The sequence below is a fragment of the Pterocles gutturalis genome, unplaced genomic scaffold (genome assembly GCF_000699245.1).
Source record: "Pterocles gutturalis isolate BGI_N339 unplaced genomic scaffold, ASM69924v1 scaffold2776, whole genome shotgun sequence".
Taxonomy (NCBI): domain Eukaryota; kingdom Metazoa; phylum Chordata; class Aves; order Pterocliformes; family Pteroclidae; genus Pterocles; species Pterocles gutturalis.
The window spans coordinates 1-18323 of NW_010097490.1; the positions used below are offsets into that span (position 1 = coordinate 1).

At 36.9% G+C, this 18323-nt stretch overlaps 1 protein-coding gene across 1 annotated transcript in view; it reads right to left on the reverse strand.

Annotated features, from left to right (window-relative positions):
• Positions 1-30: 30 nt before the first annotated feature.
• Positions 31-18323, reverse strand: part of LOC104462277 (histone deacetylase 9-like) — a gene marked incomplete at both ends in the record, with an annotated part of 85870 nt that continues 67577 nt past the window's right edge. Inside the window, 2 exons of the mRNA XM_010074200.1 lie at positions 31-209; positions 13972-14021. Of these exons, the coding sequence (XP_010072502.1) occupies positions 31-209; positions 13972-14021 (229 nt within the window). The remainder of the gene's footprint in view (positions 210-13971; positions 14022-18323) is intronic.

Genomic DNA, 18323 nt, shown 5'->3' on the forward strand with positions numbered 1-18323 from the left:
GTTTAGATTTCTCATTACAAACAGCGTTACATCGGCCGGGCTGGGCCTGCTCGCCAGCCGCCAGCCGCCACGTGCTGGCTCCTCATGCCGGTGGGGGGACGGGGACCTGCCAGCGCCGGGGCAAAGCATCTGGTGGGGACGGCCACCGCTGGCTCCAGCAGCCGTCGTGGGCAACCCGTGCCACCAGAACTCACCAGTGCCTCAGGCCACTACCCCCTTTTAAAAAAAAAATAAATTTAAAAAGCAGTAAATACTTGTTTTTCCTACACAGGCAGGAGTCGTTTTAAAGTGACTGAAATCAGAACAATTAGTTGTTTAGATTAATTTCAGTAGTTGCTATTGCCACAGACAGAAAATAAACTGAAATAAAATGTAGTGCAACCCTTGCTTTATCTCCAGTTTTGATGAAGTAATAAGTTTTGGCTGAAAGGCTTGAGGTGACACTTTGTAACTGGTGAATGTGGTTATTTAAAACAGAGAAAATTACCTTTGGCACCTTGTAAATGAGCAAGTGTGACACATAAAACATTAATATTATCTCAAATAGAAGAATAAAATAAGGATAAAATATTATAAAGGAAACATAAAGATGGCTAAACAGCCCTGCTTTAGAGAGTCAATGGGTATGCTACAATTTTGCTTTTGAAATCTATTTTTAGTAACTATTTATGTGCAGAAACATACCAAAAAAATATAGGCGATATGTTGTATATCCCCCACAAAATATTATGGGAAGCAGACATGATGGTGTGAAAGGGTCTGAAAAAGTCATCCAAAGAGACAGCGAGACTTCCTCAATGCTCCATAGGAAGTGCATTTAATTGTATCATACCATATAAACTTATCATGAAAAGAAGAACGTTCAGGGATAGACAAAATATTGTGGCAGATGATATTTGGATAACTTCCAAGCACACTAAGACATGTTTTCAGTTTGAACCAGAAGCTTCTGTTCCTAATTTCTTAAGAAAAAAAAAAAAAAAAGGAAAAAAATCAAGTAATTGAAAATGGATGCAACTGCTCCTCTACTCCGGAGGTTCCGAGGAATTTCTCTGATTAGTCATTTGAAACAGAAAGGAGCTTGATCTTCACTACACCTGTCAAATGTCTTCACCATTTTTGTTACTAAAATATTATATTTCAAGCTACTAAAATGATCTTATTTTTTCAGTGTACTGGACCTGAATTTTCTACTGTTCCTAACAGTTTTGTGTGCATGCAGCAGAACTAATGAAAATAGTTCATATTCACAGTAGACCTGAATAAGAACACTGGAGTTTGCTTTCAAAGTTTAGAGTAACAGTAATAACAGCACATGGTGTTTTCATCTCAGAAACTCAAAATGTTGTACAAACACAGTTAAGCATCATCAGCTTGATACAGGATGACTTACTGTTTTTGTTTTGCAGATTGGTAGCTTGAGATTTAAAGAAATTAACTAGCTTTCCAAAAGACACATACAGATCAACAGGTAACCAAGGAAATTACAAGAAGAAATAAGAAAGAAACCAAGTAGTAAAAAAAATAATGACATATTTAACATTAGGCAGACTTCAAGTTCTCTCTTGATTGCTTTAAAGCAACTGTGAATCAATTCTCATTTTTAAAACAAATAAGGAGATAAATAAGTAGAGGTCATTGGTTAAATCAATTTAATCAAACCATAATAAGGTTTGAAAAATACTGTGCAGTACTTTAAATAAAGAAGTATCAACAAAAGGGCTGTGAGGGAGTACTTTCTTACCATTTTTTTGGCTAGCAAATTAAGGTTAACATGAAGGAGTGGCTGATGAAAATGATTCAATGGCAGCTGCTCGTACACCAGGGCACGAGCAGGAGCCTGCATCCTCAAAGGGACTATGATTCATTTCTAGGAAGGCTGATTAAGTTAAAATTGTAACCACAGCTTGATAGTACCCGCCCTTCAGGACAGTTGTCCGCTCTGACACATGAGACAGCAGTCTCTCCAACTGCCAGACACTGAGTATGTGGCATTTATCATTTTCTGCTTTCAGGTAAGTGTGAGGAGACTGAACTGGGACAATACGAACAAATATCTTCCACTGAAAAATTTCCCTCAGACCACTTGAATGAGTGCTACCTAATTTTACCTGGACTGGAAGTAAAAATGGGCAATCAGGAAACAGAACAGCATTTCCTTAGGAATTGTCACAAATTACCACCTAAATATACACAGGAAATTCAGGATATTTTAGCTGATGTCTTGGCAGGGTACATGTAACAAATGGTAAATTCTGAAAGCCAGAGGTAGCCAACTGAAGCTGCATACCTTAGTGCACAGTGATTATAATAGAAGAAAACTGACATAAACCTATGAACAATTACCTTGAGAAGGCACAGCATTATAAACATAGATGAAAAATTCCATTTCATATTAATGAAAAATTCAGACTGAATTTCTGAAGAAAAATCTCACAAACAACAACCTAGAGAAACTTTCATCCCACAGCCAATGCTTTAGCTGCAATGACTGGAAAATGCCATCCCACTCTATTTTATACCTCTCCTAGTGCTATGTATTGCCTTAAACATTTCAGATGTTTAAAAAGATATTTTCTTTTAGTATTACTCAGTGTTTACTTTGTAAATTGCTATTGAAATACAGTGATATAAATTGCAAACCTATTAAAATTACAGCTACTAGCCAGCCCAGTTGTGATGTTGTATATGAAATGCAGCTATGTAAAATCCTGCTAGATATGATTCTCTTTATTCCTGTGCGATGCACCGGTTGGATTTTATACAAGTAAAGGGAATAGGATTAGACACTGTGGTTTCTGATTCTAGTGCATGTATATATCACATATATCTGACAGTCTATCTAGATGCTAAGTATGCATGAATTTGTGACATATGTGATGTTTTCTGAATCACAGAATATGAAAAAGCCAGATGGAATTTTTTAAGAGGTTATTTTTGTTCTGCAAGTGCTTTGGAGAAGCCAAAGAATTCATTAAAAATCCTATCTTGATTAGGAATTTTTTCTGAAAATATTAAACAAAATTTACAAAAAATACAGCATTTGTAGCTTAAGTCTAACAAGGAATCTTAGCCCTTTTTTTTCCCTACTTAATTACATATACTAGTTTCATTTGAGAGTCCTTTGAAAATTGTCAGGGTCAGAAAATGTTCTGAATGTCTAATCAAATGAAAAAGAACATTTTTTTAAAGCATCAGAATGTCAGTATTAAACTATGAGCATACTACACATTTCATTATCAAAAATCCTATCACTGCTGCAGCTCTTCAAAGAAGGATTGTGCATGACAGCGCCAAGAGACAGAAAACATGAGCCCCACCTGAACACTGACTTTCTAACACACATATGGATTTACTTCACTTCGAGTTTCCTGAATGAGCACTGTAGGTTGCAGGCTTTTTCAAGCACATCTAGTATAGCTCAATCATTGGCATATGTAGCAAAGCTAATACTCTGTAAAGCTACAGATGATAGAAATTAAGCTACCTGTCCCTGAAGTGGATGTGGAGGCATTAAAAAGGAAGGGAATGACTTGAGTGAAAAGAAACATAGGTAACGTTTTCTGACTGAATACAACTAATGTTTCAAGCACTGTGTGCAGAAATTCCCTGCTTTACACTACAGAAAGAACTTGATATGAATGCTTCCTGCAAGAAGTATATATGTGATAGCTTGACTTTCACAATGAAGACTTTAAGCATACTGAAAACAAGCTAAGAAACAAGAAGCCTCACAGCAGAGACATTTCAGCAGATGGACAGCTTGTACCATACCCCCTTGTGGCTAGAGTATTTCATATTAAGGAAGACTGACTATAAAGTTTGAAAGTTACCAACTCTTTATACCATGCTCAGGTTGTGGCATGTGTATGTGAAGGTGGAGAGGAAGGATATGGAAATACATCTGAGAGATTGTTTACGTAAAGGTCTTTCTGAAATCCCCTCAGTTGCTGAAACTGGAAATGTTACTTGCCCTGCTATTTACATTTACCTGGAAGTTACCTCAGAGAGGCAAAAAAGTGCATGTATAATAATTATAAACCAATTTAAAAATATATTTGTAAGTGTCTTCTCTTTTACCTGTCCCTTCCCTTGCTAGAGAATTGCCTCACTCATCATCTGTTTCAGTCCTCCTTCCTCTGGAAACCTCCTGGTATCTGCCAAATGGTCACTGGACCACAGCTCTGCTGACCAGAGATGCTGCTCACAGGCTGACACACTTCCACTTTTCACTCCTTCTATGGTGTATTCATCTGTGTGAGTTATTTCTCTTTCTTAAATAATTATTGTAAACACTGAAGTTGCCTTAAATATGCATCCACTGATAAGTATATGGCAATATAAAAGTGAGCAGAGATTGGGCTTGACTGTTCTTAGATGGAAGTTAATCCAGTATGCATTTCAGATAGATACATTTCCACAGAAATCTGGAAAAACTACTACTTTAAAAAATGCTGTCCTTTGATATAAGTGGTTATAAAACTGAGAAGTAAATAAAACCTAGCCAACTAACAACACTGTAGCTATATGCAGTAAACCGATTACGAAAACTGTGAGAAAGAATATAGAAGACTGCAGACCTCGTCGGTGATACTGCAGTGTATTGCAGGGCGAATTCCTGTGCTATAACTTTAAAAACGTTCAGAGTCTCACACTCTCATTTATGCCAAAGCAAACATGTTTCCATCACTGGGTTTTTTTAGTTCTCTGGCATGAAAATAGAAATTAAATATTCTTCTGAAGTGTTGCAAACTCTAAAAATTGTGTGTGGCATTTTGCTATGACTTCCAGAAAGGAGTCTGTCATTCTTGGAAACTGTTGGTGCCAGCAAATGCTAGCACATAAGTTTGTAATACTTTGCTCCTGACCATGAGGAGTACAGCTTCCCAGGTGCCATGTTCACAGCTCTCACCTCCCACTCCTACAGATGTCCTGGTGGTCATTCATCACTTCAGCAATTTCCACTAAGAAGCAAAAGGCCCTCGACGTGCTTCTCAGCTGCTGTTTCATCTCACCATGACTAAAGAAGCGAAGGTGTGCACATTGTCTCCAAGGAGCAACCTCTAATGAATGGCCTGTCAGCCATGTCTCTTCTTAAGGAACAAAGGAGAAAAAGTTTGCATGGCTGATGTCTCTTCCATAAATCCCAAATACAGGAAGTGTGTAAAAGCGAGCTACTTTAGGAAAACTATGTACAGTGAGCTTCCTTTTTTTTACTGCTTATTTTACTGCCATATCAGAGATTTGTTCTTTCAAAGGTGTTTCCAGCTGCTTTAATCTAAAATGCCTGCCATAGACAGTACCCAGAATATCAGCTTTTCATACTTTCTTGCCTACCAGTGTGGTTTACAAGTAAGTTGTGAAGGGGATGTGATCTTTAGGCTCCAATGGGATGAAGAGTTCAAAGGATCTCTACAAATCATCACTCAAACAAAAAACTTGGAATTCACTGGGGCTTACATTGGCTTCTCTGTTGTGTTCGAATAATTCCAGTAGGACAATTTATTGGCAATAATATTAATGGAAATGGACTTCCAAAAAGAATGTTAAAGGCTATTAATTCTGACCCCAAAAGCCTCTTTCAGGGCAAGAGCAAGGAAAGTGGACAGTAGATTTACCCACTGTATGTAGAATATTTAACATCTCTCAGGTTTTACCTGCCAATAGTGATCGAACTTGTAAAACTATTATAAATCAAGGCCAATTTTCAGAAAATACTCAGAAAATAAATTCTAAGTAAAAATTGGTAACTGAAAACCCAGCAGAGTTACTGGCAGAGGTAGTAAACCATTGATAAGAATGCAGCACCCCTACTTCTGTAAAAATAGAATTCAGCTGAAAGTTTGCAAAAAACCAAGTTAACACATGAGGTCTCTATTAAAAAATAATTAGCTTTGTACTCAAAATGAGAATCTGAAAGGAACAGGGCTAAGTCAAGCTGAATCCTGAATAGAGTAATATCTTCAGAAGAAATAATTTTATTCAGTTACTCTTTTAAACTAACTTTTATGACAGACATTCAGAATCTCTGGGTCTCATAAAGCATGCATTAGACACCCTAAAGGATCTCAAAACCTTAGTGAAACAGTGATGTGTGGATCATTAGTAGGGGGAATTGAGGGAGAATAGCATGGATTAGATGTGGATTAGAACTTGTTTTTAGAAAAAACTCATAAATAAAACACTTAGGCTCAGATTCAAGTCTCAGATATGTGGCATACATCACTAGATGCTTGTAAAAATGTTACTGCACTTTCAGACCTAGCCCTGAGTACTCTATTAATTTAACTTGACATTTGTTTTAGTATTTAATGGATTAGCGTGTGAAAATGCTTGTGCAACTGCCTGGTTGTGTTTGATCATGCAGTTTCCAGGAGTTCATGGGCAAATAGAACAAGGTGCAGTTGGTTGTAACGCGTACAGTTACAGAAAATACAACTTTTACGTGTAGAATTCCAGCCTTATTTTTTAAAAGTTTGATCATTTGCTGCTGAACACATTTTACCAATACATAGCATTTCAGCTTTCTTCTTGGATAAAAATAATCTTTATGTTAGAGGCCACCATGAAGCTATGCTAGAACCTGGTGTTTATTCAGACAAACAACACGTGAACATTTCCTCTTCAGAGAGCTTTTTTGTCCATCTTGAGGGCTAAATTCTGTCTATACAAATTATGTGTTTTTAAAGTGCAAATGTGAGTCCTGCTTTAGTTACAGAATTCCCATCAAATCCATATGTGTGTGTGTGTGTGATTAAGTCTGAGGAGACTGAATAGTATTAGTAAATTGTATATGATACTGTTCTACCATTTACATTTAACATATGCGTATATATATATATATATACACACCTAAAATGTTTCATATTCTGGCAAATAAGGCTTCTTTGCATAATGCTGGCCTTTCACAACACAAACATTTTTTGCACAAAATGCAGTAAGACATTTAAAGATCTGACTTTAAGTTAGTTCATTAACTTCATAATAATTTGCTGTGTTCCATGTGCTGTATCTTTGTTTACAATTTGAATCTGGCCTAATACCAAGGAAAAGAGATCTTCTGTTAAAAAGGACAAAAAAAATTATCCAAGGGACCAAACTCTGCATTTGATCAGTTAGCAGATTGCCACCCCTGAGCTTTCTATCCTTGTCTGCTGCAAGTTAAAGCAGTCTGGGACTATTAAAAAATATTCTGTTCTGCATGCAACGATGCCAAGGAACTACGTCTTTTAGTTGAACAGTTTTGCCTCTCACTGATCTAAACATCAAGCTCTGTGGTGGACGGCACAGGGCCACCTCAGTGCCATGAAAGGGGAAGAATGGGACAAAACATCTGCCCTTTAGTGTGAAGATATTTTTTTCCTTTTTTTTTTTTGTGGACATGGTATTGATATGATAAATGCAGCATCCCCTCCCTGCCCAGAGGTGGGACACCCTTGCACTTTCCAGATCCAGAGATGAAGCCTCTGTACCTCAGTGAAGGAAGAATATATATTTCCTGGTCTGATCATCCAGGTACATGTTATCACATTTGTTAACTTTCTTCCCTAAAATGAATGTGTCTAAAATTAGGAACTTAGTTCCTTCATGTCCCTGTCAATGAAGGAAATCAGGCGCCTCCAGTCAGCATTCCAGTGCTGCACATGGATCTCTAATGGTTATATAAGCAAGCAAGGGTGGTCAGGGTCCTGCTTTGGCTTTTTCAATAATTTGTCTAAAATTAGGCACGTGAAGCTAGACAAGTAAGTCTTCAGAGAATTGTTATCCTGAACCGAAACAGTTTTTTCTCTCATTTCCCTATTTCTTCTTTAGCTTGCCTGCTCAAGGAAGCTGTGAGTTTGTCAGCTTGAAAGCCTACAATTCTCTGTGCATAAGAGAGCTTGACTAAAGTGTAACGTCAGTTGGTCCATTCCTACAAAACATAGTCCATCAAAACAGCTGGCTTTCATGAATTGCCAGAACTGATGTGGTATACTGCCTAAAAAGTGCATTCACCAGCACAGCTGGGAGTACATTACGCCCTCATTCCCTCATCCTTTGGATAGCCTAAATAGGTTTATCTGGAACTGCACTAAGTGACTGAGCATGCAGACCCTTGAATGCTCTGGAATGACAAACCTCCAGCCCTTGCTCTGGTCCCATCCGCACTGGCCTTAAGCTGTGCCTTGGGGTGATACCGGGATGGCATTTTTGAACACATATTTTGATGACCTCTGCAGAAAATATCACACAGTCAGTCAATGCCGTGACTGTGAGTCTTAAACAGTCATGCAAAATGTATCAGTTGAAGTATAAAGTGCCTGTGAGGTTGTTTTGACTAAATCTTGGAATTTCTTTAGGGATAGTGCAGCTGCCAGAGAGGCTTAAGAGGTAAACAAGTTGTTTATTCCCAGAAGTCTCCTACAATCTGCTCCAAAATGTTATAACTGGCAAATTTCAGTAGGTTAATAAGGCAACTAAGGTAAGTAGTTTAAATTAATACATTAATATATTGGCAGAAAAGTATATTAATGATTTCACAATGGAAAACATCATATTGAGTAGATGAGCTTCTAGCAATAACGGATTGTTTTCCTCAAACCAGGAAACACACATTTTTGGTTGATATTATGAAAGGACTATACCTATTTTGGTACATCCTGGGATATAGGGGAAAGACACAAGTTAATTCTAACATCTGTGTGGAGGTGGTGTTTGAGTGCCCAAACCATAGGCAGTCTGATTTCTTTACAGCCAGATTTACATGGAGGTTCAAGGAGACCCCTAAGCAGCCTGGAGCATAAAATATGCTACAAGGAGACAGTGCCATCACCAATATTTTATTAATTTTTACACTATTGTACTATGGTAATAGAACCAGGTTGGTACCATTAGTTCTTATACAAATAAGAGGAATGAAGAGTTATAATGTGTAAAGGTTGAAAATTCTTCCTGGCCCAGACTGAGAAGATCAATGAAAGAATGAGAAGCAGCAGAAAACAATTTGTTTCCTGGATGACTTACTAAAGTTATATACTAGTGAAATCTTGCCTTTCTTATTGCTTTTCTTCCTGTGTGGTCAGGGCAAAAAAGCAGTCCAGCTACCACAGCAAGGAATGCCAGGAAGTAATTCAACATTCAGAAAATATTAATATTTGGTAAGTTTAGTAAAAATGTGGAGAGATTTTATAGCTTTACATTTCTTTTCTTGATAGTTACAGGCCAAATTCTTTTCTGATATGAAGGATCTAAGGTACACTTCAGTTAATGAAACAAGGCCAGCAGTTAATTAAACAAGACCAGCTTATCCTAGCACAAAATCTCAACTCTGTTTTACTGCTTAACAGCAAAATTAGAGGAAATGCAACGGACTTTCAGTAATATGTGCAAGCCATTCTTAGCCATGTGAATGGCTCAATATTTAGGCCATGTACCACTTTGTTCATCTCACTAATCATTTATTTTGTTAAAGTCTGTTTTCTTTCAGGGTGGTGTTCACCCCCAGCTCCTCCTCTTGCAATTTAAAGATCTGACTTTACACATTACAGGTTTGGAGCACTGTCTTTTGAGGGTGGGGGGGAGAGCAGGGAGGATTGGATAACTGCCCAATTTCATATGATAAAAGTGAAATTCTCTCCTGTCTGCAGGACAATCCCCAGGGAACAACGTATGAAACCCAAACTTAAATAAGATCATATCCTGTTTGCAAACATCATATTCCCTTTGCTTCTCAGTAATCTGGATCCATAAACCCCAGCACAGCTTGAGAGCCCATTCCTCATCTAAACAAATGCCATAAGCCCCTTTATACTTTTACAACCGTGTCAGAAAATAATATTGACTGCCAATAGTGATGTGATTGGAGTTGCCTCCTCTGAGCCATAAAAGAAGCAGTCTGTTATCAATTTCTCTAAATGCATCAAGGGAATTATGGGTTGGTTCAGTTCCAAGTTATAAATGACAATTCAAAAGCCGCAGAAGTGTTTGAAGCTGGGAGCCGATGATGACATTATCATAAAAGCCTGCTCTTCTTTGCTTTTGTGGGTTTTTCTGCCTATCAACTAGACAAAAAAATATGGCTGAGAAATGACTTCAAGATTTCTTCACACAGCAGCAGGTCAAACAGGCAGGAAAACAATCACTATTTTTAGTGACAGATTGAGGCAAGGAGATGAAACTCACTCCCATTAAAAGTAGATTTCTTCTTATCATCATTTTCACAGCACAACAGAAGGGAAGCAATTGCAATAGATGGATGCATTGATCAAAATGTTCAGTTATAGCTCTAGTGGATGTTTATAGATGAAAAATTGTGGAATGGTCTGATAATCTGCAGAACCAACAAGTAAATTGTGATTATTCTCCCCATTTGGCCACTTCACCTGTAATCTACCCACTTCTCCTGGAAAACTTTTCACATTCCAAACCTCTGACCAGCCACATGAAACTATCTCTTGTTAGTAAAAATGCTGGCTGTAGAGCTGCTAGTCTCTCTCCAACACAAGGAATTTCATCCCCCCAGTATCAGAATTCTTTAACAACAGTTGGTTCTGGAACAACATTAAGCTTGAAAAAAGAATAAAAACCATTATTGCAAAAGGGAGGTCTCATACTTCAGCAGATGTTATACTTCCGACCCTGGATAGTCCTCTGATAAAAAATTAACCATCAATGAAAGAAAATCTGTTATGGGCAAATTTAGGAGGCTAGATTGAGACAACTTTTTTTTCTCTCTCTGTAAGACCTGTTCAGTTTGACTGTCAGTATGAAACAGCTTTGTGCTCTTAGATAAGAGCTTCTTATAAAACTGAAGTTTATTGTTTGATTTCTTCTAAAAGCCTAACATATACCAAGCCAAATTATCCAATGACCCTGACAGAATTAGTCCTTATTGCTACTTGAAAGAAAATTCATATGGATGAAAAATGTTTAAAAAAATCAGTAAATAGTAGCTTTACATGTATTTTGCATGTGTTTAGAGCCATGACTGAACAGGATCGGAAAATATTAGTTATGGACATTGTCTCTTGTTTGCTTCTGAAAATTATTGAAAAAACCCTTTCTTTTACTGTAAGTCCAAAGAAGAGGATCCCTGATATTGACTGCAACAACAAAATCAATAGTATAGTAGAATGCAGGGTTGCAGAGGTCAGTTGGACCTTTGTTTGTGAACAATGCAAGCCATCCCAAACTCATGGTGACATACTCTTTATAGCCCATAAGCTGCTCATGTCTTCAATGCCTGTGAAGTCCTAGGTTCCAGTCTGCTCCAAGGGCAGTTTCCATTTTGTCCAGTGATTCTTTCACATGAAATATGTAAGTTGCTTGTGGAGCAGGGGCTCAGAGCTAGGACTTCACATTATTTATAAATATATGATAGGTAGATGATAGCCCTAGATACATTGGTTTCATGCTACTTATGCTCTGTCTTACTGGTCCAGTGCTCTTTTCAACAGTGGCACAGCTTCAGTGTGTGGTGTGACAGTCCCCAACCAGAAAAAATCTATGATCTCCTCAGTGGTAACAACATCCGTTAAGAGATGGGGGCTCTGATATTAAATCCAGCCTGGCAGTGGAGGGAAATGAGCCTAGGTTTCCCATCCCCTGTGTGAGTAGTTTAACCACTAATCTATTTAATAATAGAAGAGCTGCATAATAACAGCCAGCAAGGTCCCCATATGGTTAGAAGACAATAGGATCAAAGAGCTCAAGAGGCAGTTATAAATCTGCAAGAATGGAATCCTTTTTTTTTTTTCCTTAATACTTTCTCACTGTATTCTTCAGCAAACAAGAAAACAAATGAGAACAAAAATATTCAAAAAAATAAATTCTTCCATCCCTCCTTAAAATCTTTGCATGAACTACTTTTACTGCTTTACATTGGTTAATGTTTTATAACCCTCAATTAAGTTGAAAGTTAAGTAGCAATGCTTTTTCTTTCTTTCCACCATCATTTTTGAAAGCAAACTTAAGAATTGTTTTCCACACAGTTTGAAGCAGCTCCCTTTCCCAGAACTCATCTTAACCAATAGACAGCTAGATATCACTGAAAGAGAGCTCCTAATCTGATTATTTACCTTGAAAAAGGTCATAGCCCATTCCTTTAAAAGAGCCCCACAGCAAGCCTGACAATAATAATATGTAGAAAGGCAAACCAAGTAGAAAAAAATAAATAAAAGATCAATTTCTACAACATGTTCTTTAATGCAATTTTCATTATTTTAAATAAGAAATGAAGCAAATAGACTAAAAAAATGTAGATAAATGTAAATGCTTTAAAAAATGAAGTTATACTGACCATTTCTGACTTGCATTACCTTTAGATTGGAAAACATACTTCCATTAGTAGAAGGATTTCAAATCACATCTCTATTCACAATTTTTTTAACACCACAATAACTTGTTTCATAGAAAATTTGTATACTTTAATGGTCAAAGCATACCACAGTCCTATTTTCTTCCCAAAGACCTCAGAAATATTTGTCAAGAAATTTTACATCTGCTCCTCTACTCAGAAACCTGAACATTTCTCAACTTTATTAATATCTTGTTCAGTTTTCTCTAAACTTAATAACTGCAACAACAGTGTGAAAAATAACCTTTTTTTATACAGAAATGTGTGCATGTAGGCATGTGTGTGTGCATGTGTGCACACAGTAGTGCACAGAGGTTCATGTGGACTTGCATGTCTGCGTGTCAAAGTGTAGTGTTAGCTGTTCCACGTACAGAAGTGACCCCCAAGTTTCAAAATTAGCAAGTTGCTAGTCAATCACCAAGTTCCAAATTTTAGGCAGAATCCTCAGCAAGCTAAGCCCACAGTAGAAGCGCTGGGGTGATTACCACTTCCTGATTCTTTGTTCCTTAACTCAAAAGTTCACAAATCCTCAAAAATTACTAAATGCTGCAAGCTGAACTGGAATTTTTCTGTGTGTGTGTGTGTGTGTGTGTGTTAAATCCTTACAAAATTAGTATTTCTTCTGTCAGGTATTTCATAATTAAAAAAAAAACAAAAAACAAACCAAACCAAAACACACTATAAACAAGACCAGTATGGTATGGAATTTATCCTTTGTGAAGGATAAAAGTAAATAAAACTTTAGAAGGCTGCATTGGAAGTTGACCTCTAGAGATTGTGGCTTTATTCCTGCACACTCAGAAACAGTGAAAGGGAACTAAAATATATATGCGTCATCCAGCCAGCCTATCTAGTAATATCATCATTTCACTTTGATATTGCTGACATCAGTAAATAATGGACTCAGCTGGACTAAAAGTGTAGAATACTATTGTATGGAAAACCCTGTATGTGAAAATATGTTTCTTCCTGGTAATATCTGCACTAGAATTTAATGGGAGCATGACACCAACGCTAGTAGAAATTCTCCATTGTACATGTTTTTCAATAATATAGGTTAATTCATTTACCTAGTGTTGCAATAGATTTTTGGCTGCAGGTTTTTGTCTACTGTGTCCTATACTTGCAAGCTTATATTTAATCAATTTCAAAACAGGACATAAAAATGCTCAAATAATTTATTAATTTAACAACACCCAAGTTATTAGTGAGCAGCTAGTGAACACTTCTCATGCTAAATATTAGCTTTAGCAATTTTTTTTGTCCTTTCTGAGAAATGTGAAGCTATATTTACTTTTTAACAGTACACAAAACAGCTTCTCCAAAGCTCATTCTTCTATAACAACTGCACCCATGTTATCTTCCTCAAAAATAGAGCTCATGTAAAAAAATAGAACTGGGACAACTAAGAAATGTGCACATTATCACAAAATATGTTCCTATCTAACTGTTCCATGTGCTTATTGTAGTGTACTGTCTTTGAAAAAATAGTATATTATAGTATTCAGGTTTCATCCCTACATTTTAATCGGCTTCTGAAGACTTTGAACTGATAATTCAATAGTGCTAAAGAATTAATGAATGAATACATATGTTGCGTGGTGTCCCCGTCGTGAATAAAACAAATATCTACTTACCCCAAGTCCCCCACAAGGCAACAAGGAAAAGAGTTTTTGAGACACGTTTCCTATATATTAAAGAAAATAAGAAACAATAAGCATAAGTCATCATAGTGACATTTAAATACTGGAATACTAATCACTCTTCACTGTAATTCAGATATCAGTATCACAAAATTAAAATGCCACATATTAGAATAAAAATATTAATAGTACTTAGAAAGCAAATCAGCCATGGGACATTTAAAGTAGTCTATCGAAACAGTGACAAGTCTGCAAGATTGGTAAGCAGTAGTTTCAAAGGAGCATAATGATCAAATCTTCACAGAAAGCCACTCTGAACTAAGGTGACTCATCATGCCGATATCTGTAGCTGATAAGCAGCTTGTCTAAGCTAGTCATCTCAGCTTCTTCAGCCAGTGAAGTGAGGTAGGCACCTCTACCCAGCCCAGATGACTGATGGGATGAATTATACTTGAGAAGTGCCTGTTTCTTTTCACTGACAACAGAAGGAACCTCATTAAGCTTACATGAAACTGATAACTAATTTCTTAACTTAATCTCTCCAAAAAAGTTTCTCCTTTGAAAATCACAGCATCAGTCTTCCTATCTGTGCAAAAATGCTGTTCTCTTCATTTACGTACCATCAATGAACACATTAATATGTTAAAAACATAAAATAAAATACTTGTTTCAGCATTACTCAGTAAATACATTCTATGGAAAGGAACAAAAACTCCATAGGCTTTAGAATCTAATTTGTAGTTTACTCTGTTCTATACATTAGATGATGTGGTAGGGTTTATCTTAATATTTATACTCACTTTTTATTCATTCATGTTTTCTTTTTTTGTACCACTAAACTCACTGTATGTCTTGATAAGTACAATATGAAGACCGGGTAAGGATGTCAGGATTTGATTCAGTTCCTATCCCAGTATGTAATCTGATCCTAAGGCAGCTGGGGAAGAGAACATGAGCTTTTCCTCTGCCGTATCACAGAACTGACTTTGTAACTTTGCCATCTGGAGGAAACGTTAGATAGTGAATCATTCAAGTTACCGAGAGGAGCCACCCATTGTTATGGAAGGGGCGAATGCTGCAGTTACTCATGTTTAGCAGGTGCCAATGAAATGCATGAAGACAATTATAAGCCATCATCTTTGAAGTACGAGAGACCAGACTGCAAGGTCTGAGATGAAGAAAGTGCTTTACACTTTGAGTAAAATCCAAGATGCATTTTTAACCAACTAGAAGCCTTTGATCAGTTTGCACAGTGTGTGAGAGAAGCCAAACAAAACCTCCTGTGGAGCTACCAGGAGAAATGCAGGTGCAGCAGCTATGCAGAGTATTCTCATACTGTGAGTCTTAATAGCCCCAGACATGCAAGGAAATGTTGGCTGCAGGAGACTGTCAGAGTAGAGGTACAGGAGGATTTTCCAGATCTCTTGCTAAGCAGATCTGGGGACCAAGGTGAACAGCAATTTTTCACTTTTTACTGTGGGGAAGATCAAAAAGTCTTAAGCAGATAACTAAAAAATTGGTGCTGTTAAAATGCCAGGAGACACTAATGGAAACATAAGCTGTAATTTGAGATAAAAGACAGCATTTTTAGAATATTGAATGACTAGACCTTTTTTCTTAAATTCCATCGCAGAGTTGGGACATAAGAGAGAACAGATGAATTCTCATTTATCTCCCTGCAGCTGGGCCCATTGTGAATGGTAAACACTATTAAAAACAACAAACAAAAAGAAGAAACAGAAAAGCAGATGGTGAGGAAGGACACTAAAATCAATCAACAGATAGTACTAAAACAGAGGGAAACAAGCACAAAGCCTTTTCAGTGTATCAAGAAACTTGCCAGGATACTCACTTCTTATTGCACAATAATAAAAAAAAAAAGCAGATAACAGACTTTGCAGAACAAGGAAAAGATTGGGATTTCATGAAAAGAACAGTGAGGAAAGGTTCTACTGAGAGAGAGTGACACCATTACGTAGTTAGCCTCACAAAAAGAAAAGAGCTCACAACACTCTTTGCCATAAATGAAAATCAGTAGCAAAAGCAAGCTCTGAAAAGGAATCAAAGTGAGAATTTCCCATGACGTTTGGAGTTGATGTCCCAGCAGAACCTGGTAAATAGCAGGCATTTTCAAGTAACACTCTTCCACACCCCAGGATACCTCCAGAATAACAATAAAAAAAGATATTGGAATACTTCAAGTAAGAGAGAAGACAAATTTAAAAAAAAACTTTTTCAGGCTTTGCATCAGGACAGAGTTTGCAGTCACCAGCAAATCACTTGAGAAAAAAGATATTTTAGATAAGACTCAGTACAACAATTTACTGACAGTGCTGGAAAAAATATCCAAGATTTGTATTCTAAAATTTCAACCTACAAAGGCAGTAGAAGCTGATTAGTCAAATTAGGTGCTAAGGCACCCATCACTGACTGAGGTCAGAGCCCCTACAGAAGTCAAGGAAGCTGCTTAGGAGGCTGACAATTTGAGACTGAGATTCTGATAAGCAGGGAAAGTGATTGGCAAAAACTCTCTTTCAAAAACATAAACCAATTAAAAGGTTTGTTCACTTGTGAAAAGGCAGAATTTCAGGAACCTGATTGTTTTCAGTATCATTCCTCAAGAACAAAGCCATTTCTGCTAAGTGGCCTTTTTTTTCACTAACTTGAAATTGCAATTGCGCAGATGCTCTGTGAATGCGTCTTTTAGTTGTACTCTAAGTACTGCCACACTGTCAGGGATGTGTTGACAGTATATTTCTCAATTTTACAAACTTGTAATCATTGGTAATTTGATTTTTAGCAACACTTTCTTAAATATGGTTGGAGAGGGAAAAAGCAACCAAATTTGTAAGACCTGTTTGATAACTGTTCTGCCTTTGAGCTTATTAAAGAGGTTTGAAAGGTCGTATTCTGTCATCTGAAACACAGCCTGCGTATTAGTTTCCTTCACGTCAAGACAATGATGGGCAACGTAACATGTTGCTTAACACACCACAGTGAAATACGATCAGTCAAAAGCTTAACTATGCTATAGTATAGAAGTTGAAGTGATCATTTGCAAGAGCTGCATTTGTAGGCCCTGATGCAGGGAAAATAAAGCAACATAAAGAATATGTGAATGATAACTGTGTGCATAATTCTCACTCATTTCAGTAGTTTAGAGCTATTTTGCTTTGTGGTCTTCCAGAACAGAGTTTCTTTCTTGAATAGGGACACTGAAATAAGCATTTATTGACAAGTAGCACATTTATTGCCCTGGTCATACTTAAATTTCATTTCACATGTTTCTTTTCCATTTGGAAGAAACAGAAGCTGCTTGTTAACAAAAAAAAAAGAAAAAAAAAAAGCTTCAGACAAAGCAGATGTACTCTTCTGCATGGAGACAGGGAACAAAAGCTTTTCTGGAACACAAGTGGAGAACAGTGCCTCTGTCTTTTTGGGTGGGTAGAGGAGTAAGGAAAGGAAAGGTTAGGTCCTCCTTTTCATTTAGGATGCAAAGCCATAATTTGACAAAACAATTTCTCTAGAAAAAAAAATGCACTTTCATTGAAATAGAAATGTTTTATGCAATTATGTTGTTACTGATGACATTTTTTATGAGAAACATTTCCTTTAGATTTTTCTCCTTTGCTACACATCATTTTGAATTTCTAGACTATACCAAGATGTTAATTTTAATGTCAGGATTGATTAGGTTCAACCTCACTGAACTGGGGACAATGAAAGGTGGAACAGTCACACTGCATTTGGGAAAAATATGAGAGACAATCAAGTTCCTTTACACAAGAGTCTGGAAGCCCAAATGAGGAGAGCTTCTGGCCAAAAAAACAGGCAGATGCAAAAGCATGTGGGAAGGGTGTTTCATTGATTCTTGGCTTGGTAAAAGGTCATATAAGATGTAGCAAGAAAAAAATAGAGACAGAAAAGGGCATTAAGCCAAGGATACACTCAGAATATATGCTAGGAGTGTGATCTTGATACAAATTTAGAGAGCAAGTGTTTTGGACTGTCAAATAAAAAAGGCAAAGGGTGTTGAGTAACGAACAGTAGGCAAAGAAATGGCTTTCTGAGATTGGGTAAACAAAGCTTTCTACATTCTCTATACATAAGCAGAAACACAGCAAGGGTACCTGGGTCTATTCCTTTTTTCACCTCATAGCTGCAACTACACTGCTTCCTGTGTGCTGGTCAACCACTGAGATCCAAAATGGGAACAAGATTTTATATCATCAGGTGCTATATTAAATAATGTGAAAATCAAAATGAAATTAATCAAAACCAACAAAATTTAAATTAAATTCTTGACTCTATCAAAATGGAACATTTTGACAATGCTGATGAACTCA